The following is a 22,742-nucleotide window of genomic DNA, read 5'->3' as shown; positions in this document are numbered from 1 at the left end:
AATGCTACTCATCTGACAAAGCAGTAGCGCTCCAAAAGCTTATGATTTCAAATAAATCTGTTGGACTACAACCTGGTGTCATGTGACTTCTGATCTTGTCCACCCAGTCCAACACTTACACCTCCACATTATGCCTATTTTCTATGTTTCTACAGGACTGAAGGTGGCATCCTGCTGGAGGAGGTGGAAGTGGTGGCTAATGATCCTATGAATGTGGATTCTTGTGGTATGGTAGGTAAGGACAAGGAGGACCCTATAACCGTGTGGGGTGGAAGAAAGGGGGTGAGGGCCAAAGTGCGGTCAAACCTAGCTGAGTGCCCTGTCAATTATGGTGCTGGGGAATCCTTGGTTGAGGAAAAAAGGTAGGCGTTCTACAAGCTTCCTTGTCAAAAATGGCATGGAACAGAGTCTTTACAGGAAACAGGATGTGAGGATGCATAGTCAAGGTAAGTGCGGGGGTTGGTGGGTTTGTAGTATATGTTGTTGGCCAACCTCTCCCCAGAAATGGAAAGAAATGTTGAGGAAAGGAAGGGAGGAGTCTGAGATGAACCAGGTGAAAGTGAGTGCAGGGTGAAAATTGAAAGCAAAATTGATGACCATCCCACCATCATCCACATGCAGAGGATCATTAGCTGCCACTTCTGCCACCTCCAGCAGATGCCACAACCAAACACGCAATTCTCTCCCCTCCTTTGGTCAGCTTTCTGCAAAGACCATTCCCTCCGGTACACCCTGGTCCACTCTTCGTTCATTCCAACACCACTCCACCAGCTTCATGGCGCCTTCGCCTGCAACTGCCGAAGATGTCACATTTGCCTGTTTATTTCCTCCCTTCTTAGTATCCAAGGGCTCAAATGCATCTTCACCAGCATTTCACTCAATCTAGCCTTCTGTATTTGCTGCTCATAATGTGGTCTCCCATTTGTTGGGGAAACAAAGCATAAACTGGGTGACCATTTGCAGAATACTGATGGTTTATCTGCAAAGAAGGACTTTGGGCTTCCAGCTGCCAGCCACTTTAACACTTTATTCCCTGGCCAACATCTCTGACTTGGGCTTGCTGCAGTGCTCCAGTGAAGCTCAGTGCAAACTGGAAGAACAGCACCTCAATTTCAACTTGGGCATTTTACAGCCTTCTTGACTCTAAAATAGAGTCAAGTAATTTTAAGACTTGAGGCACCTTCACCTACGTTCTTACCCCAACCCACACACACCAGCACTGGTTATCACACGGTTTGCTATTACACATAAGCCATTGTTAGCCAGTGATAGTCTCCATTAGCAGCCATTCATTCTCCTAGGCTGATTGTTATCCACTTCTTTGTCTGCCCAACTGTCCTTCTCTCTATTTGGGCTCTATTATCACCCTATCTTCTGAATAAGAACCAATATTTTCCTAGCTACCATCAGTCCGAAGAAGGGCCATTGGACCCTCAACATTACCTTTGATTTCTGTCCATAGACACTGCCAGACTTGCTGACTATTTCCGGTAATTTCTGTTTGTGTTTCTGAGTTCTAGTTTCCGTAGTTCTTTTGGTTTTTTTAAACCAATACTAATGTATCCTTTCACTGAGCAATTATTCACCGTCACTGCATTATATGCCACACGAATTAGGAATGCCAACAGTTAAAAGTTATTGCATTTTCAAATTGTGATTTTTTGCTAGTTCTGTGGTTTAGGGAGGATGGGGAAATATAAATTTAGCAGAAACAAAGCTAACAACTTATATCGAACAGACAAATAACCCAACCTTGGTTTTGGGCAGAGCCAGGATCAATCAACATCATTCCTGTGAGCTGACAGTTATGAAGAAATCAAACATTAGTCCACAATTTAATTTTCTTTCATGGGTGAACGGTAAAGACATTTGACGTCTATGCCTAATGGTCTTCAAGAAGGTAGCACTGAAGTACCGTTGGTGCACATTTATCTACAGGTGCGGTTAGGAAGGGTGTTCAAGGATCTTAATCCAATGACAGAGAAGGAATGGTAGTACAATTCATCAAGAGGATGATGTGAGGCTTAGATGGGAACTTGCAGCTAGCTGTGCCTCCAAGCATCTGCTATTCTTTTTCTTCTAGATGTTAGAGGTCATAGATTTGAATCACAAAGTGTTACAGTACAAAAAGAAGGCTAACCAGCGCATCATGCCCACACCAGAAGGAACTGTCAAAGGAACACTGGAGAGTCACTAAAGTGCACCTTGTGTTTGGGTTACCATTGACTCCCTACATCACTGCACAAGGTCCGAAATGGTGAATGGGGTCCTAATCAAATTGGTTACTTTGGATAGTGTCGAGCTTAGAGTGTTATTGGAGATGCACTCATTCAGCCAAGTGGATGGTATTCCATTACACTTCTGGCTTATATCGATATAAGGTAATGGACAGTCTTTAGGGAGTCAAGAGATGAGCAACTTATTTCAGAATTCTAAGTCTCTGGCCTACCTCTACCCTCAACACAAAGTGTGTCAGGCTCTTTCAATACTCCGATTCAAACTCCTGCAATTTGAAAGCAACCATCTCATTGTTCTCATTTTCTATTCCAGGAATATACCTTCCAAGGCTTTAAATAACACTGATCAAAACACCTCCTAACTTCTGACATCAGGTGCTTGAAATGGAATAGACAACAACAAAAAAAGGAAAAGATATGGCATATGGAACAAAAGACTGAGCACAACTTTATGAATTTTATTACACTTTCTCAAATAATATATGAAAATGCATTAAAAATTACATACATCAATCCACATCTCCTGAATGAGTAAAGAACGATTAAAAACAAAACAAAGTTCAGGACCAAATGCTTCAACAAAAGTATTAGTTTATATCTGGCAAGTTTCATGTTTGCTGTTTCTATAATTCATTCAAGCCTCATATTAATATTTCCATCCTCTTGTAATTCTATTCAATGGTGCACTTAAAATCATAATTTTCGGGGTGGCTCAGTGGTTAGTATTGCTGCCAGGGACTCGGGTTCACTTCAGCTTTGGGTGACTGTGCAAACTCCACAGAGACATTCTCCCCAAGTCTGCATGGGTTTCCCCAGACGCTCCGGTTTCCTTCCACAGACCAACGAAGTGCAGGTTAGGTGGACTGAATATTCAGGCATGTGCAGGCTAGGTGAGTCAGCAATGCGGAATGCAGGGTTACAGGAAAAGGGTAGGGGTGTGGGACTGTGCAGGAGTCTCTTCAGAGGGTTGGTGTGGACATGAAGGGCCAAAGGGCCTGCTTCCACACTATAATGATTCTCTGATTTTATGATAATGACTCCTACACACTAATTTGTTTTAAAATTCCTGCTTCAAATTTACTTTTCAAAATTGGCTTGGGTATAATTTACCCTTGAAGAGAATATTGCGCCAATGGTCTCTAAGCTCACACGACAATACAACATAACAGCCTTACAGGTTCAACGTTAATTTAAACAATTTTAGATCATGACTATTGCTCCTACTTATTCAGATACCAGTCACTGACAATGACATTGCTGTTGTCTTATGACTCTAGAACAATCTTTCTTTTCTTGTCCCATTATCAGTACCATTTCTCTTGTGCCATTTAAATCATTCCCGCCTCTCACCTTATCAGGAGACTATCCTTCTCAGCCCCTCTGCCTGTCAATTTTCTTTCTTAAATCTTGCTCTATCCATATTTCTTCCACTTCTGATGAAAGGGCATAACCTAAAACCTCAATGCTGTTTCTCTCTTCATCGATGCTAACTGACCTGAAAATTTCCAGCATTTTCTGTTTCTACATTAGAACAATAAAGGGAAAGGTGAAGTTAGTTATCTCAGTTGACTGGATGGCTGGTTTGAGATCAGAACATTATGACAACGAAGTACAGGAAAGCTCACAGAACCATGTACTGTCTTAAATTTGATCTATACTATTGCAAAAAAAAACAAACATATTTCATATGTTCTTACCCAAAATGTAAATGCCAGTTACTCATTCTTCCAGCACTCATCTTCCCTACTTGTCTGCTTAATATCTTAATTTCTTACTGAAACAAAGGAGCCGGCAAAGGAACAACTTTAAGAGGTACAGTGCTTTGTATTCTCCAGGATTCATGTCTGACTGTTTTTATTTTGCTAGAACAGTGGCCACCCCAACTCTGCTGACATCTGTCCATTTAAGTAAAAGCCTTTCTTTGCAGCTCCTCCCCTAATAAAGATTACACTACGCCCAATTCAAAAGAAGTCTGGGCAAACTACATATCCTGTACAAACATTATTACTGATATAGCGACGATGTAGTTAAAGTTTTACTCTGAAGTAGGCTACTGAGACAAAAGAGATGTATTTTTGGAAAAGAAAACAAGAAGTTGTGTCATATCACATGACACTTTTACAAACCACATGGACAAGTAGGTCACGCAGTCCTGTACTGATTTGCTGCATCTCAATTGCAATGTTCCTAAAGGGTAGTCAAAACTGTGGATCAATCACGGAAACGTACAGCGCCAAAAGGAGGCCATTCAGCTCATCACGCTTGCATTTGATCTTCAAAAGAACAGATTTAGTCCCATGTCTTTGTGAGAATTCTTCCATGTGGCATTTACCAAAATTCCTCTTGCAGTTCAAAACATATTCTTGTGAAGGTTTTACAATTTAAACAAATTTTTGTCAACACTTTAAAAAGGTAATTGATAGGATATTTGAACATTAAAAGGCATCTCCTAGTTGTCACATCTCTGGTGAGAACTGCTAATTTACTGCAGGCCATCCACTTAGGTTTACGACAGTCAGGTTCCAGTTTTTGCTTTGAACAGTGAATAGAGTAGCTCTCTAGAAGCATGCTGAAAGAAGGATGATTCCCAGCTGACCACCCTTGCTCCTAGAAAAGAATCCTGCTTGTGGATATGCTACGGTATCTGCAGCTTCAGTCCAGCAGCTCTACTAAGGAAAGCCTTTGAAAGAGTTTGCTCAATGTTTTGTGAATGACACCTAAAGGTTCCCAGAGGTAACTACATGTACAACGACATCGGTCTTTGCGTGCCAGAACATCAGAGTTACAGCCATCTGACAATCTTAAACCTCATCCATTTTTTGGGAAGTGTGTGTATATTCATGTGTGCTTTAGCTTATTTCATGTACAAAACATTTATATTTTCAATAATAGAGAGTGTGTAGATCACAATAGCATCTTGGTGGATGAAGTTCTGTTCCAGAATAAATCAATCATTTGTGTTTATTAAAGAAAACTAGTTGATTGACTTTTTAAATTATATTTAATATAAGAAAAGCATATGGTTGCCCATATTGGAATGTGATTAATGTGATTAAATTTGAGACCCGGGGAGTAATAAGAATAGAGAAAGACAATGCATTCTTCCTATCTAATTAATTACATATGTCCACTGCACCACTTTAAACAACCAGCTGCTGGCTCAGAAGAATGCAAACAAATCAGAACTAATCACCATTCTCGCTCTCCTTGATAAGTCATGTCTTTTCAAGTGAAAGCTCAGTTTGCCCCCACAACAGTCTCCAATAATTTATCTAGCACTGAAGTCAGGTTTACTGATCTGTGGTTTTCCTGGAGAATTCAAAATTGTGGCATAACATTACCAAATATAACATAATCAAGCTGCTGGCACCACACCTCTATCCCATAAGGATTGAAATATCATAACCAATGCCTCCATTATTTACATTTTTGCTTCTTCCAACAATGAAGGATGCATTTTATCTGGACCTTATGGCTTACTAACTTACAGTAATAGTAATCTTTTTAGTGCATCTTCTGTGCCTACGTTTGTCTTACCCATTATTAGCCTCGCTTCTTTCAATGTAACTTTCCTGTCATCTGCTTACTTTCAAAAGAACATTTAAAAGAACACATTTAATACTTTTGCCAAGGCTTTGTATGAAAATTTGTCTGGATCCTGAACAAAACCAGCTTATTTCCTCACAGACTACTTCCATTTTGTAAAATATTTTAAGATTCAATTTAATGTTACCTGCTAATCTTTTCTCAATCATTTCTGCCACCCTGGTACTTCCCATAATCATCCTGAAGTTTAACTTAATCTTGTCGCAAGTCTCCTTTTTCTGCACTGTCTTAATTTTTATTCTCTTTTTCATCAAGAACATATTATATTTATACATTGTACAGTCTCTCTTTGAAGGAATATACCCTGTTTCCACCCGAATTCTCGCCTCCTTTACCACCATCCATACTGTTTTTATCATGTGTTCAAATTTGACAATTTACTCAATGAAATGAGCCCTTCCCCATTTCTGATCTGTAACTTGCTTAAACTAAATTAAGCTAATATCGTTGATGCACTACTGCAACTCACTCCGCTTGCTTTTCTTTCACTTTTTTTTTGAAACCTGATGCTTCATTAAAACCGAGGATAACACAGTGTGGAACTGCAGGAGCACAGCAGGCTAGGCAACATTACAGTAGGAAAGCTGAAGAAAGATCCCGACCCGAAAGTCAATTTTCTTACTCCTCTGATGCTGCCTGGCCTGCTGTGTTACTGCAGCTCCACACCGTTACCTCTGGCTCCAGCATCAGCAGTTCTAACTATCCCCTGAACTGCATTGAAACCATTGTTTCATTTCCGAATAGACTGGAGACACATCGAGAAAGTTCTCCTGTGCACGTATCAGAAATTATCCTTCTTTCCTATCCTTAGCACTATCATTTTCCAAAGTCTACGAGGATAATAAAAGAAAATTAAAACACAAGAAGTAGCAGGAATAGACCATTTAGTCCTTCACCTGCACTGCAGTACAAAAAGATCATGGCTGATCTGATTTGTGGCCTCAACTTAATTTACCTACTTGTCCCCATAATCCTAGGCCTCCTTGTAGATGAAAATTCAACTTGACTCTTGAATATGTCTAATGAAGCAGCCTCCACTACTTTCAGGAATACAGAATTCCAAAAATGGCCAAACCTCTAAGAAAATAAATTTCTTTTCACCACCTACTTAAAATTCATTTGATACTGTGGTCCTTAGTTTTAGATCCCAACAAAGAAAAAAATCCTTTCACTATCTACCCTGTCAAGCTCTCTCAGAATATATATTTCAGTAAGATCACTTCTCGTTCTTCTAAACATCTTGTGTTTAGGCCCATCTTAGCAACCTTTCCTCACAAATCAATCTCTTTCACAAAGGAGTCAGCCTCCTAAACAATCACTGAATTGATTCCAATGCAAAAACATCCCTCTTTAAATAAGGAGACCAAACCTGTTCTGGTTGTCAAGACTTGACAACAACAGCCTGAACAGTTGCAAAAACTTTTCCTCTTTTACACTCCAGTAATGGTTCCTGTGAGCTGTGCAGATGCTCAAAGGCTGCTCTACGGTTCCATGCACACCTATCAGTGAGCTGCCCATTATCATTTTGTTCCTGAAGTTGATGCCATCATGGACCGTGGAGGTCCATGCACCAAAAAACAATTTAGATGGAATATTGACTCCAGCCTCTCTGCAATAAAACACCAACATTCTATCTACGTCATGGAGGGAAGGTGGGGGTGGGGACAGAGAGAGAGAGAGAGAGAGAGAGAAGTTTGGAAAGTGCAAGTTGTGGGGTGCATGGAAGGGAAGAGGGAGAAGTGGGCCTCCAGACTCTTTGGCTCTCTTTACACCATCCTGTCCCAGCTCCTAGGCCCTTCTTGTCACCCAGCTGCCCACCCATTCCCCCGTCCTGCAGCCACTTCCCCACTGAAGCTCAGCTCAAAATTACTTCTCCAGTCCAGCGAGATGTGTAATGTAAATGCATATTAAGTCATATGCAAAATCTGAGCTGATGTCGGTGCTTGCTTGTCACCATGCGTTTACCAATGAAGATGCATGCCTACAATTGGTGTCAGCAAACACTGCCAGAATAAATACTAGCTAACTAGTCCTTCTGTTACACCTCAGACAGAGACATTGAAACCAATGGGTATTAAACTGTTATGGAATGGATCTCATGAGCCTTTCATTATATTGTGACTGCTCCTATTGCTTAAACATAAAGATATTTATTGTCTCAAAAATTGTCAGGATATGAAAGTCAGAAAATGGAATTTTTCCAAACTGAACATAAACTCCCTTTCCAGATGCAGAGTTAATCTTGGAATAGGTCTTCTGGGCCATTATGCTCTTTAAAAAGAGCGGCAGAATTTGATCTGAGATAAATACCATCAGAAACACTTAGCTGAGGTGATAGATGGCTATACCTCCAAAGTAGGCGAAGGATTCTCCCCCACGCCCGTTACAACATCACTCAAGAGCCTTACTCATGGTAATTCAACTGCAAGAGGCCTTGCAGTTTAGATTAGATTCCCTACAGTGTGGAAACAGGCCCTTCGGCCCAACAAGTCCACACTGCCTCTTGAAGCATCCCACCCAGACCCGTCCCCCTATAAGCCACACACCCCTGTACACTACGGGCAATTTAGCATGGCCAATCCACCTAGCCAGCACTTCTTTGGACTGTGGGAGGAAACAGGAGGACCCGGAGGAAACCCACACAGACACAGGGAGAATGTGCAAACTCCACACAGACAGTTACCCGGGCTGGAATCGAACCTGGGTCCCCAGCACTGTGAGACTGCAGTGCTAACCACTGAGCCACTATGAATTTAGAGCATCTTCCTTTTCAAAGATCTAAATTCCAGCTAAAGGATTTATTTATCTAAACTACAGGCCAGCCACAAAAGAGGTTAAAATAATCTCATATTTTAAAAACTTTGTTTCTTCAGTTCACCTGTACCTATTCTCGGTCCATGCGATTTTGCATATGTGAATGCCTTTGCGACACAGTAGCAGTATTCCTGCCTCTGTGTTCAAGTCCCACCTGCTCCAGAGATCTGTCATAACAGATTGATTAGAAAGTATTTGGTGCATGTATGAAGGAGGGCTCATGTGGCACCGTAATGATGCTCCTATCTCAAAGACAGGAAGCCCAATTTCAAGTCCCAATTGGTCCAGAGATGTGTAATAACATCTCTGATTACATTGGTTAATATTTTTAAGTGTGTATGAGAGAATTCATGATTTGTACTTCTAGAATATGTGTGATAATAAGCAATTATTATTTTGAAATCCACAAAACCTTGCTGAATAAAATCACTGAGGGTAACAAACAAACACTAATCACAGAAAACAATAAAACACAACCTTTGTGATACTCTGTAGATGTCTGCCACTGTCTACCTTGTAACTTATTTTCCCAGTCCACTTTAGTAAGTGTTTCATAACTTTGTGATAGATTTAAGAACTAGATCCCTCATGATCAGGCTGCATGAGAAATTCTGACATTACAGACACGCTATTGAGAGGATCCATGACCATGATTTCATTAAATAACACCATTTCATTATTCTTTACTGCGTCAAGAACAGGCTGTTTCTTGGTTGTTATAATAAAATTCCCCAGATACACCACAAACTCAAGGCTATATTTGCAAATTTGCTCATCTATATGAAGGCAAACTTTTCCCATGATTATTGTAGTGTTTTTCTTGCAAATCACATTATTTCTTAACGTATTTTCCATCCTTCAACACAGCCACTCTGAGGGAGTCTATAAATAATTTCCATGGGTGACTTCTTCCCCTTGTTATTTCTCAACTCCATATAAGTGGATTCCAAATCTCATTGTTTCAATTGCATTCTCATCTCATTTTCTTGTATGTCTATCATTTCAACCTCAAATATGCCTGAATATTCAGTTGTCCTGCATTGCCCAGCTTATAACCACATCACAGCCATTTATGTCTATTTGTGCTTAAATTTGCAATCTGCAATTTTTTAGGATATTTTACTGTTGATTTTAATGCTTTGTCTTATGATCATGTTTTTCTTCTCTCTTGTCTTGTGCTTCTCCTACTACCAAGGTTATTCAAGCATTCCCTAATAGTACTAGTATTCAGTATGTTTCAAATATTGTTTAAAATGCTTCTTTGATGAATTTATTACCGGACACAACTCAAATCCTAGATATACAAGATCACTAACAAGTAAGTTTCAAAAAAAAATCATCCAATTACATGACATAGAAGGAATTCCAAGTGGCTACTTCTTAATTTACAATTAGCCACATCTGCAGTAGTGACTTACATGTGTGCAAGCAGAAACTGCTTCAACGTATATATAAAATTCAAGAATACTACTAATATATTGAATAATACTTCACAAATTCATAGATAGACTAGAATCATCAGCATGCTGAGAAGATAGATATTTGGAAAGGGTAATCAAATGTTTGGTCAATGAATTGGGATTTAAAGGAGAGAGCAGAAGGAGAATTGTAAAAAGTAAATTCAAGCTCACAGCCAGAAATGATAGATGGAGAAAATTTGGAACACACAATTTGACAGTACAAGGAACGCAGATTTTTTTTTGGAGAATTCCACGGCCAAAGAGCTTTCCAGTTCTAGGGAAGGGTAAGGACGTGAAAAGGAATATCAACACGAAATTGAGAATTTCAAAAACCAAGTCACGTCTATTCTTTGCACCGCTCAGTTTACAAGGAACAAAAATGATATTTTGTCTCAAGTCAGTGTGATAAGTGACAAATTAAAGAAGTTAAAGTTAAAACCAAAAATCATTCATATCTGTATAGTGTTATTAGCTACACCATCCTCATTTCTTGTATTGTTTTTAGTTATTTTATCCCCAATATCCTGCTGCATCAGAATCTAAGAGTTTACCTTATAGACTTGGTGACTGCATTCATATCGACAGCACCAGATTCTTAGCCTTTCCATGGGTTGAAGAGAGAATTAGTTATTTTGCCTATGAAACAGAGTTGCTCATTCTCTTGATTTCCACTCATTAGATTTCCAAATCAATTACCTTGAATGACTTAATATGAACAAACAAGAAATAATTACAATTACTCATATTAAATATGAAGAATGCAAAATGCTTATTTAGTCTATTAATGTCATAAAGAAGATTTACATATAATTGACACACAGACGGGGAAAAAAAAATCGAACGGGAGAGCAAGAGGCTGAGAACGTGACAGCATGAGAGCGACGGTGTGACAGCCAACTTAAGGGTGCTTGGATGGGTGGGATTCAAAAGAAAGTGATAAGGGAGTGGCAAAAATAGAGGGAGGGAGGGTAAGATACATAGAGGGAGGCAAAGAGACACAAAGAAAAAAAAACATGCAGACAAAAACAAGGAGCAGGGAAGAAATAAAAAAAGTGATAAGAGATTGAGATGGAGTAAGGGGTGAAAAATACTTTTAAAAAAGCAAGGGGAGGGTGAGAATACAAGGGAGAAACAGAAACCTGCAAATCTCTGGAGATCACCTCACCATGTGTCCCAATTCATTCAGTACAGTAAATTACATAGGGCATATAAACAACAACATATGGATAAGCAATTCACGTTTCTGGAGGTGATGGCTGTAAACAGGACGATTTCTAGGACATCAATTCTGTTATATAGTCATACAGAAATACAGAACAGAAACAGGCCTTTCGGCCCAAAACTGATCCATGTCGCCCACTCGGCTAGTTCCAAATACCTGCATTTGGTTCATATCCTTCTAAACCCTTTCCATCATGTACCTATCAAAATGATTTTTTAAATGCTGAAATTGTACCGTCCCATTCCATTTACGCACCACTCTCTGCATAAGGAAGGTCCTTCTTAAATCTTTCCCCTCTCACCTTAAACCTCTGCCCTCCAGTTTTCAATTCCCCATCCCTGGGAAAAAGGATGAATGCATATAATCTATCTATGTCCCTCATGATTTTATACATCTCCGTAAGGTCACCCCTCATTCTCCTACATTCCAAGGAATAAAGTCCTACCCTGGTCAACTTCTGCCAGAAACTCTACTAGTCCTGGCAACAACCTTGTAAATCTTCTTTGCTCACTTTCCAGTTTCACTGTCTTTCCTATAACAGGATGACCAAAACTGTACACAGTACTCCATGTGTCGCCTGACCAACAACTTATACAACTGTAACATAACGTCCCAACTCCTATACTCAATTCCTCGACCAAGGAAGGCCAGCATGCTAAGTGTCTTCTTCACCACCCTGCCTACCTGCAATGCCTCTTTCAACAAACTATATTCTTGTATTCCTAGGTCCCTCTGTTCCTCAGGGCCATACCATTTACTTTATAAGTCTTTCCTCGATTTGACTTTCCAAAGTGCAACGCTTCATATGTACATTTGTCAATCCTCAGCCCACTTCCCAATCTGATCAAGATCCCTCTAATTTTCATAACCATCCTCGCTATCAATGATACTTCCTAATTTGTTATCATCCACAAACTTACTAATCATGCCTTTTTCATTCCTATCCAAATCATTTATGTAAATCAAAAATAGCAAAAGGTCCCAGCACCAACTTCTGTGGTACACCATTGGTCACAGGCCTCCACTGCGAGAAACAACTTTCAACCATCACCCTCTGCTTCCTACCATTGTGCCAATTTTGAAAACAATTAGCTAGCTCTCCTTGGATGCCATACGACCTAACCTTCATAACAAGCCTGCCGTGTGGGATCTTGTCAGAGGCCTTACTAAAGTCCAGACAGACAACATCCACTGCCCTACCCTCATCTATTCCATTGATTTACCTCTTCGAAAAACTCGAAAATATTTCTCAAACATGACTTCCCGTGTGCAAATCCATGCTGACTATTCCTAATAAGACCTTGATTAATTGTTAAATGAACCTAACCCTCAGTATCTTTTCCAATAACTTGCCTATCACTGATGTCAAGCTCACTGGTCTGTAGTTCCCTGGCTTGTCTTTGCTATCTTTCTTAAACAATGGAACAACATCAGCCACCCTCCAATCTTCCAGAACTTCACCAGAGATGAAAGAGGAAGCAAAAATCTCTGCAAAGGCCTCTGCAATTTCTTCCCTAACCTTCTACAACATCCAAGGATAGAACCGATCAGGCCCAGGGGATTTATCCACCTTAAAGCATTTTAAGGTTGCAAATACTTCTTCTCTGGAAATATGTATGCAGTCCAAAACATCCCCACTTGTTTCGCTCATTTCCTAAGCAACCATGATTCTTTCCTCAGTAAGCATTGAGGATAAATATTCATAAAAAAACTGGATGTGAGTTTGCTCGCTGAGCTGGAAGGTTAGTTTTCAAACATTTCGTCACCATTCTAGGTATCATCATCAGTGAGCCTCCGACGAAGCGCTGGTGTTACGTCCCGCTTTCTATTTATCTGTTTTGGTTTCCTTGGTTTGGTGATGTCATTTCCTGCATTGGTGATGTCATTTCCTGTTCCTTTCCTCAGAGGATGGTAGATTGATTTGGAGCCAGTGTGTTTGTTGATGGAGTTTGGTTGGAATGCCATGCTTCTAGGAATTCTCGTGCGTGTCTCTGTTTGGCTTGTCCTAGGATGGATGTGTTGTCCCAATCAAAGTGGTGTCCTTCCTCATCTGTATGTAAGGATACTAGTGATAGTGGGTCATGTGGTTTTGTGGCTAGTTGATGTTCATGTATCCTGGTGGCTAGCTTTCTGCCTGTTTGTCCAATGTAGTGTTTGTCACAGTTCTTGCAAGGTATTTTGTAAATGATGTTCGTTTTGCTTGTTGTCTGTAAAGGGTCTTTTAAGTTTATTAGCTGCTGTTTTGGTGTGTTGGTGGGTTTGTGGGCTACCCTGATGCCAAGAGGTCAGAGTAGTCTGGCAGTCATTTCGGAAATGTCTTTTATGTAGGGGAGAGTGGTTATGGTTTCTGGGCCCGTTTTGTCTGTTTGTTGCTGAGAAATCGGCGGACCGTGTTCATTGGGTACCCGTTCTTTTTGAATACATTATATAGGTGATTTTCTTCTGCTCGATGTGGTTCCTCTGCTCTGCAGTGTGTGGTGGCTCGTTGGAATAATGTTCTGATGCAGCTTCATTTGTGGGTGTTGGGATGGTTGCTCCTGTAGTTCAGTATTTGGTCCATATGTGTTGTTTTCCTGTAGATGCTGGTTTGAAGTTCCCCATTGGCTGTTCGCTCTACTGTGACATCTAGGAATGGCAGTTTGTTGTTGTTTTCTTCCTCTTTTGTGAATGTTACGCCAGTAAGGGTATTATCGATGATATTGAAGGTTTCCTCTGATTTGTTTTGTTTAGTGATGACAAAGGTGTCATCCATGTAGCGGTCCCAAAGTTTGGGTTGGATGATTGGCAGAGCTGTTTGTTCGAGTCTCTGCATTACTGCCTCTGCTAAGAACCCTGATATCGGAGATCCCATGGGTGTACCGTTGGTTTGTCTGTAGGTTTTGTTATTGAAAGTGAAGTGGGTGGTAAGGCATAGGCCCACTAGCTTGACGATGTTGTCCTTGCTGATGAGGTTGGTGGTGTCTGGTGTATGTGTCTTTGGTTCTTCTAATTGTGTAGTCAGTGTTTCTTTGGCCAGGTTGATGTTGATGGATGTGAACAGGGCTGGTACGTGAAAGGAGACCATTATTTCATCCTCTTCTATCTTGGTGTGTTTGGTGTTCAGGAATTCTTGGGTGGAGCGAATGGAGTGGTGGGAGTCTTCGAGTAGGTGTTTTAGTCTTTGGTGTAGTTCCTTGGCTAATCTGTAGGTTGGTGTTCCAGGTAGCGAGACTACGGGTCTGAGGGGGGCTCCTGGTTTGTGAATTTTTGGTAGTCTGTAGAAGCGTGGTGTGTTGGATCTATCTGGTTTCATTTTGTGGAAGTCTCTCTTGTTGTATTCTCCAGATTTTTGAAGATTTTGAGTAAGGCTGTGATTCGGTTCTCTAGTTGTGGGGTCGGGTCGGCATTAGAACATTATTCCAACGAGCCACCACACACTGCAGCACAGACGAACTACAAAGAGCAGAAGAAAATCACCTATACAGTGTATTCAAAAAGAACAGGTACCCAATGAACACGGTCCGCCGATTTCTCAGCAACAAACAGACAAAACGGGCCCAGAAACCATAACCACTCTCCCCTACATCAAAAACATTTCCGAAATGACTGCCAGACTACTCTGACCTCTTGGCATCAGGGTAGCCCACAAACCCACCAACACACCAAAACAGCAGCTATTGAACTTAAAAGACCCTATACAGACAACAAGCAAAACGAACATCATTTACAAAATACCTTGCAAGAACTGTGACAAACACTACATTGGACAAACAGGCAGAAAGCTAGTCACCAGGATACATGAACATCAACTAGCCACAAAACCACATGACCCACTATCACTAGTATCCTTACATACAGATGAGGAAGGACACCACTTTGATTGGGACAACACATCCATCCTAGGACAAGCCAAACAGAGACACGCACGAGAATTCCTAGAAGCATGGCATTCCAACCAAACTCCATCAACAAACACACTGGCTCCAAATCAATCTACCATCCTCTGAGGAACAGGAAATGACATCACCAACCCAAGGACACCTCAACAGAAAAATAGAAAGCAGGACATAACACCAGCGCTTCATCGGAGGCTCACTGATGCTGTTACCTAGAATGGTGACAAAATGTCTGAAAACTAACCTTCCAGCTCAGCGAGCAAACTCACAACCAGAACCTCAACCTGAGCTACAAATCTTCTCAAAACTCACTATTTATAAAAAATCTCCCCCATTTCCTGTGGCTTCACACACTGATGGCCATGCTGATTTTTAAGGGGACCTATTCTCTCCCTCGCCACCCTCTTATTTTTAATACAACTATGGAACCTCTTGGGATTATCTTTAATCTCAGCGGCCAGATCCATCTCATACCCTCTTTTTCCTCTTCTGAATTCCCTCTTAAGTGCGCTCCTACACTTTTATAGTCACCTCGGGATTCACTTAAGCCTGATAGTTATTTTTACCCACTAACCAGAGCCTTGATATCCCTCATCAGTCAGGGATCCCTAAATCTGCCAGCTTTTCCCTTCATCCTAACATAATGTTCCTGGTCTCTTGACATCACACTTTTAAAAGCCTCCCATTTTCCAGTTGCTCCTTTTCCTTCAAACAAACTCACCCAATCAACCTCTGCTAGGTCCTACCTAATGGATCCAAAACTGGCCCTGAACCAGTTCAGCACCTTAATTTGTGGATCTGCCCTGTTTCCATAATTATGTTAAAACTAAGAGAGTTACAGTCTCTGGACCCAAATTATTCTACTACTTACACTTCAGTCACTTGTCCAACCTCGTTTCCTATGAGGACATCCAGTTTTACACCTTCCGAGTAGGAACCTCCAGATATTGATTTAGGAAAAACTTTGTTGGGCACATTTGACAAATTCCACTCATTCCAGGCCTTGTATACTCTGGATGGTCTTGTCAGTCAACAAAGGGGAAATTAAAATCTCCAACCAATACTACTCTATTATTCCTCTAGGTATCTGCAATCTCTCTATACCTCCACTCCTCTAATACCCACGGGCTATTTGAGGGTCTCTAATACAGTCCCAACAGAATGACCATTCCTTCTTTCTAAGTTCTACCCATATGGTGTGATTTGATGACCCCTTAAGAGTATATTCTCTAAGCACTGTTGTTATGTCTTCCCTTATCAAAACGGCAACTGCCCCTCCTTGCTTACTTGTACTTCTGTCATGTCCTGTCCTTCTCTCAGCCACGTTTCTGTTATGGCTATAATATTCTAGTCCCCAAGGCCAATCCATGCTCTGAGCTCATCTGCGTTGCCAGTCAGGCCTTGTGCGTTGAAATAAAGGCACTTTAAACCAGAAGACTTTTCACTCACTTTACCCAGCCCCGGCTATCCTGAAAAGTAAACTTGCTCTTGGTGGCCCTTCTCTAATTCAGAGTCCCACCACCCTGCCAAACCAGTTTAAAACACACCCAGTAACACTAACAAATCTCCCCCACAAGGATATTGGACCACCTCCAGTTCAAGTACAATCCATCCCTGTTCACTGCTCTTTGGACAGTGGAATCTTTAGCAGACCTGCTGAATGTGTCAGTAAGGTCTTGTTGTAACGACTCAAGTGAAGGAAAATACCTCCACCAACGCAACGTCCCCTCAGCATTACACTACTTCGCCGCGCAGTTTTTATTGTTTGAACCTACAAACCTCTGACTCAAGGGAATACAGCTGCTAAAATGAGCCATGCTGAAATTATAAAAATGGATTTCTGACAACTTGAGTAAGTAAGAAACTTTTCATTTATTGAAATAATTATTTTCTTTTGCAGAACTAAATTTTTGCAAATTGTTTTTGGGTGTTCAAACTGAAACCAATTATTGCTTTATTACAAATGAGTTAGAGGCTAAAATATTGTTTAAATCATTTTTCCAATAGGTCCTCCCACAACCTCAACAAGAAACAGTCATTAATTATTTTAGGTCTGCTTCATACACTATATGCAGTATGGTGGCCTGCACACGACAATTTTTTCAACCAAGCCAGTTTCCAAACCAAATGTCAAGATATTTTCATCACATTAGTCATATTTTTGGATAAACAATCACAGCTCCACTTCAGAACTACCTTATTGTCTATGAAGCATTTTGTGATAACTTGGGTTGCGACAACTGCTATGTAAATGCAAATGTTTCTTTATGGATGTCAAACGTGTTTAAAAAAAAAGTGCAAGTTCTCAAAAACACTCAGGTAGTAAGAATGCAGATGCTGGAGTCAGAGATAACACAGTAGGGCCAGGCAGCATCAGACGAGTAGGAAAGTTGACATTTCGGGTCGGGACCTTTCTTCAGAAGACAAGGAAGGGAGCTCAGAAATAAAGAGAGAGAAGAGAGGTGGGGCTGGGGAAGGTAGGTGGGATGCTTAAGTGAGTGCAGGAGGCAGTGGCAGCGATTGATCAGTGAGGTGTGAGGGGCGGATAGATGGAAGAGAAGATGGACAGGTTGTATCAGATCAAGGCTCCTCTCACCCCACTGACCAATCCCCACCACTGCATACTGCACTCACATATCACCATCCCACCTACCTTCCAAAGCTCCACTCCTCCTCTCTATTTATTTCCCAGCTCCCTTCCCCCTCCCCTATTTCTGAAGAAGGGTCCTGACCTGAAACGTCAACTCTCCTACTTCTCTGATGCTGCCTGGCCTGTATTCCTCCAACTCTACACTGTGTTATCTCTTCTCAAAAACACAATGGCTTTAAAAGTTAGACTACATGAGCACTTTAAATCAACAATTAACTGTTTTAAAAAAAACTGCCAGTTTACCTCATTTCACTGTATGCATGAAGGTTAATTTACTCGTTCATTTGCCACAACAAAATAACCTAACATTGCAATAGAAGATTACTAGAAACTTATCATATTTCTTTCAATATGTTCTGTAAAGTTATGCACTGATCATATTGATAATGTATATATTCAATAAATTTAATCACATGGTGGTTTAGAAGACAAATAATGAAATACTCAACAATTGATTTATAATACGTAGTCAATCATTCCAAAGAACTCTACCTATTAGAGAATACCCATCTGGTAAAGATAGCAACCTTCTCAATTTTTAAACAATTTACAGCGTCCTCATGGCTGCATTGGAATCTTCTTGCTTTATACAGATCAGGTAGAAGATATGCCTTATTAGCTGCATTACATACATTTCACTCCCATTTGAAATATCAGAACAAATTTGTTTTTGAGTAATGCCTGGCTTCCATCAGCTTCTCCAACTAGGATAGTCTATCGTACTAACCTAAGGTTGAACTTCATCAAATTACATGATCTTAACCCAATTCTATTAAAAAAAACTTACCGTCAGAGTCAAAAGTGAAGGTAACGAACTAAGGGCACATAAGGAGACAAGCAAAACAAAAAAAAACAAAAATCAGGAAACAGCTCAGACACTCAGGAGCAGTTAACACAGAACGAAAATAGCCATCAACATTCAAAACAAAGAAATCCATCTGTAAGATCACTTGATAGTACACATCAATCGGGTTGATGGAAAAACAATGGCAGTACACAGATGGCTCATAGGTATTGACCTCTGAAAGTGTTAAATTTAGGTATTTTTCTTCATTCATTCAAGAAACATGAGTGTTGCTGCTAGGCTAGGATTTATCACCCCAGAGGGCACTTACAGTCAACTACATTGCTCTGCCTTTGGAGTCGCATGAAGGCCAGACCATGTAAGGATGGCCGACTTCCTTCCTGAAGGGACAAAAAAGTTTTTTTTCCCCCCCAATTCATTTGTGGGATATGGGCATCGCTGGCTGACCAGTATGTATTGTCCGCCCATACTTGCCCTTCAGATGTTGGTGGCAAGCTGACTTCCTGAACCACTGCAGTCCACCTGTTGTGGGCTGACCCACAATGCTAGTAGGAGGGAATTCCAGGATATTTGACCTAGTGACAGTGAAAAGAACAGCAATATATTTCCAAGTCAGGATGGTGAGTGGCTTGAAGGGGAAGTTGAGAGTGGTGGTGTTCCCATTTATCTGCTGCCCTTGTCCTTCTAGATGGGAGTAGTTGTGAGTTTGGAAGGTGCTGTCTGAAGATCTTTGGTGAATTTCTGCAGTGCATCTTGTAGACAGTACACACTGCTGCTGAGTGTCATTGGAGGAGGGAGTGGACGCTTGTGGATGTGGTGCCAATCAAGCATATTGCTTTGTCTTGGATGGTATCAACCTTCTTGAGTGTTGTTGGAGCTGCACACATCCAGGCGAGTGGGGAGTATTCCACCACATTCCTGACTTGTGCCTTGTAGATGGTGGACAGGCTCTGGGGAATCAAGAGGTGAATTACTCACCGCAGTATTCCAAGCCACTGACCTGCTTTTAAAGCCACTATATTTACGTGGCAAGTCGAGTTGAGTTTCTGGTCAATGGTAACCCTAAGATGTTGATAGTGGGGGATTCAGTGATGGTAACACCATTGAATGTCAAGGGGCAGTAGTTAAATTGTCTACTATTGGTGATGGTCATAGCCTAGTATTTGTGTGGTGCAAATGTTACTTGCTGCTTGTCAGCTTCAGTATGGATATTGCCCAAATCTTGTTGTATTTGAACATTGCCTGAAGCAGACTATATCCTGAGGAACTCCTTCAGAGAGTGTCCTTGAGCGGAGATGACTGACCTTCAACAACCACAACCAACTTCTGATGTGCCAGGTATGACTCCAACTGGCAGAGAGTTTGCGCCCTGATGCCCATTGATTCCTGTTTTGTTAGGGATCCTTGATACCACAGTCAGTACAATGAAACCTTGGCTATCACTCTCACCTCATCTCTGGAATTCTTTTGTCCATGTTTGAACCAAGGCTGTAATGAGTTCAGGAGCTGAGCAGCCTTGACGGAACCCAAACTGAGCGTCGCTACTGCTGAGCAGGTGCTGCTTGATAGCACTGTTAATGACACTTTCCCTTTACTGATGATCCAGATTAGACTGATGGAGCAGTAATTGGCCAGGTTGGGATTTGTTCTGCTTTTCACATACAGGACATATCTGGGCAATTTTCCACATTGTCGGGTAAATACCAGTGTTGAAGTGTACCGGAACAGCTTGACTAAGGGAGTGGCAACTTCTGGAGCACAATCTTCACTATTATTGTTGGACTGTTGTCAGGGTCCATAGCCTTTGCAGTATCCAGTACCTCCAGCCATTTATTGATATCATGTGGAGTGATTCCAATTGGCTGAAGACTCATAAACTGTGATGGTGGGGACCACTGCAGGAGGCAGAGATGGATCACTCACACGGAACTTCTAGCTGAAAATTGCTGCAAATACTTCAGCTTTATCTTCTGCACTCTTGTGCTTGACCTGTGTAGGTCCCCAAACCACACCTCTTCCTCCGTTACATTGATGAATGTATCGGCGCTGCCTCTTGTTCCCCAGAGGAGCTCGAACAGTTCATCCACTTTACCAACACCTTCTACCCCAACCTCAAGTTCACCTGGGCCATCTCCAACACATCCCTCACCTTCCTGGGCCTCTCAGTCTCCATCTCAGGTAACCAGCTAGAAACTGATGTCCATTTCAAGCCCACTGACTCCCACAGCTACCTAGAATACATCTCCTCCCACCCACCCTCCAGCAAAAATTCCATCCCCTATTCCCAATTCCTCCGCCTCCACCACATCTGCTCCCAAGATGAGGCATTCCACTCCCGCACATCCCAGATGTCATGTTCTTCAAGGACTGCAACTTTCCCCCCTCAGTGGTTTAGAACGCCCTTGACCGCGTCTCCCGCATTTCCTGCAACACATTCCTCACACCCCGCCCCTGCCACAACCGTGCCCAGAGGATCCCCCTCATTCTCACATACCACCCCACCAACCAACGTATCATCCTCCGTCACTTCCGCCATCTGCAATCCGACCCCACCACCCAAGCTATTTTTCCATCCACACCCTTATCTGCCTTCCGGAGAGACCACTCTCTCCGCGACTCCTTTGTCCGCTCCACACTCCCCTCCAACCCCACCACACTTGGCACCTTACCCTGCAACCGCAGGAAGTGCTACACTTGCCCCCACACCTCCTCCCTCACCCCTATCCCAGGCCCCAAGATGACCTTCCATATCAAGCAGATGTTCACCTGCACATCTGCCAACGTGGTATATTGTATCCATTGCACCCGGTGTGGCTTCCTCTACATTGGGGAAACCAAGCGGAGGCTTGGGGACCGCTTTGCAGAACACCTCCGCTGGGTTCGCACCCAAAACCAGCCCAGCTCATCCCCTCCCCCCACTGCATCCAAAACCAGCCCAGCCTGTCTCTGTTTCCCTAACCTGTTCTTCCTCTCACCCATCCCTTCCTCCCACCTCAAGCTGCACCTCCATTTCCTACCTACCACTTCATCCCGCCTCCTGGACTGACCAATCCCCTCCCCACCTCCTCACCTATACTCCCCTCTCTACCTATCTTGTGTTCTCTCCATCTTCGGTCCGCATTCCCCTCTCTCCCTATTTATTTCCAGTTCCCTCTCCCCATCCCCCTCCCTGATGAAGGGTCTAGGCCCGAAACGTCAGCTTTTGTGCTCCTGAGATGCTGCTTGGCCTGTTGTGTTCATCCAGCTCCACACTTTGTTATCTTGGATTCTCCAGCATCTGCAGTTCCCATTATCAGTGCCTAATGAATGCCCAGTCTTGAGTTGCTAGATCTGTTTGAAGTCTGTCCCACTTAGCACAATGGCGGTGCCACACAATGTGTTATTCTCAACATGATCGCAGGACTTCGCCTCCCAAAGAACTGTGAGGTGGTCACTCTTACCAATACTGTCACGGGCCAATACATCTGTAGCTGACAGATTGGTAAGCACAAGGTCAAGGCATTTTTCCCCCTCTTGTTGGTTCCGTCACCGCCTGCTGCAGACCCAATCTAGCAGCTACGTCCTTTTGGACCCATCCAACTCAGTCATACTACTGCCAAGCCACTCTTGCAGGTGAACGTTGTGGGTGAGGGGTTTCAGTCAGCTGGATTTTACAACATTTTTTTAATTACCAGGCCAGTGACATGAACACAATGTTGCTGCCTCCCCTCAAATGATCATGTCACCCGCTAACCAATCAAGCCCTCAAAAGGTGACACAGATCAAACAGACCAACAGAAAGTCAAGAAACAATAACTTTTAAGCAGTGTCTAATATAATTGTCCCAAGGCACTTCATAAGAACACCATCCTTTAATTTGCTGCAGTAGGACTTGTAAGGATCTATAAAGGAGCATCATGAAGTAGAGTTACAACAATTCAAAGTATTTATATTGCCAGGAATGCCACTGTCTCTCAATTTTTTTTTCCTTCTACCTTGTTCATCTCACAAATGTAGTTTAACAAAGAGAAAGCTTGTCTCAAAAGAGTCTTATATTTGGCTAAGCAGTCTTTAAATAAGGACAAAAAAGCTAT

General features: G+C 41.9%; 1 protein-coding gene across 4 annotated transcripts in view; it reads right to left on the bottom strand.

The window, feature by feature from the left end:
* Positions 1 to 22,742, bottom strand: part of mtor (mechanistic target of rapamycin kinase) — a 366,257-nt gene that overhangs the window by 342,666 nt on the left and 849 nt on the right. For 2 of the 4 annotated variants that reach the window (XM_048561201.2, XM_048561202.2), the window contains exons 2-3: positions 18,652 to 18,679; positions 10,669 to 10,822 (exon numbers count right to left, since the gene is read on the bottom strand). The exons of 1 other annotated variant lie outside the window; for it this stretch is intronic. In XM_048561201.2, the coding sequence (XP_048417158.1) occupies positions 10,669 to 10,694 (26 nt within the window). In that variant the 5' untranslated portion in view covers positions 10,695 to 10,822; positions 18,652 to 18,679. The remainder of the gene's footprint in view (positions 1 to 10,668; positions 10,823 to 18,651; positions 18,680 to 22,742) is intronic. One more of the 4 variants, XM_048561204.2, reaches the window with a different exon arrangement.

This window comes from Stegostoma tigrinum, chromosome 28, assembly GCF_030684315.1.
Source record: "Stegostoma tigrinum isolate sSteTig4 chromosome 28, sSteTig4.hap1, whole genome shotgun sequence".
Classification (NCBI taxonomy): Eukaryota; Metazoa; Chordata; class Chondrichthyes; order Orectolobiformes; family Stegostomatidae; genus Stegostoma; species Stegostoma tigrinum.
This window is presented reverse-complemented; position numbering and strand designations above follow the sequence as displayed.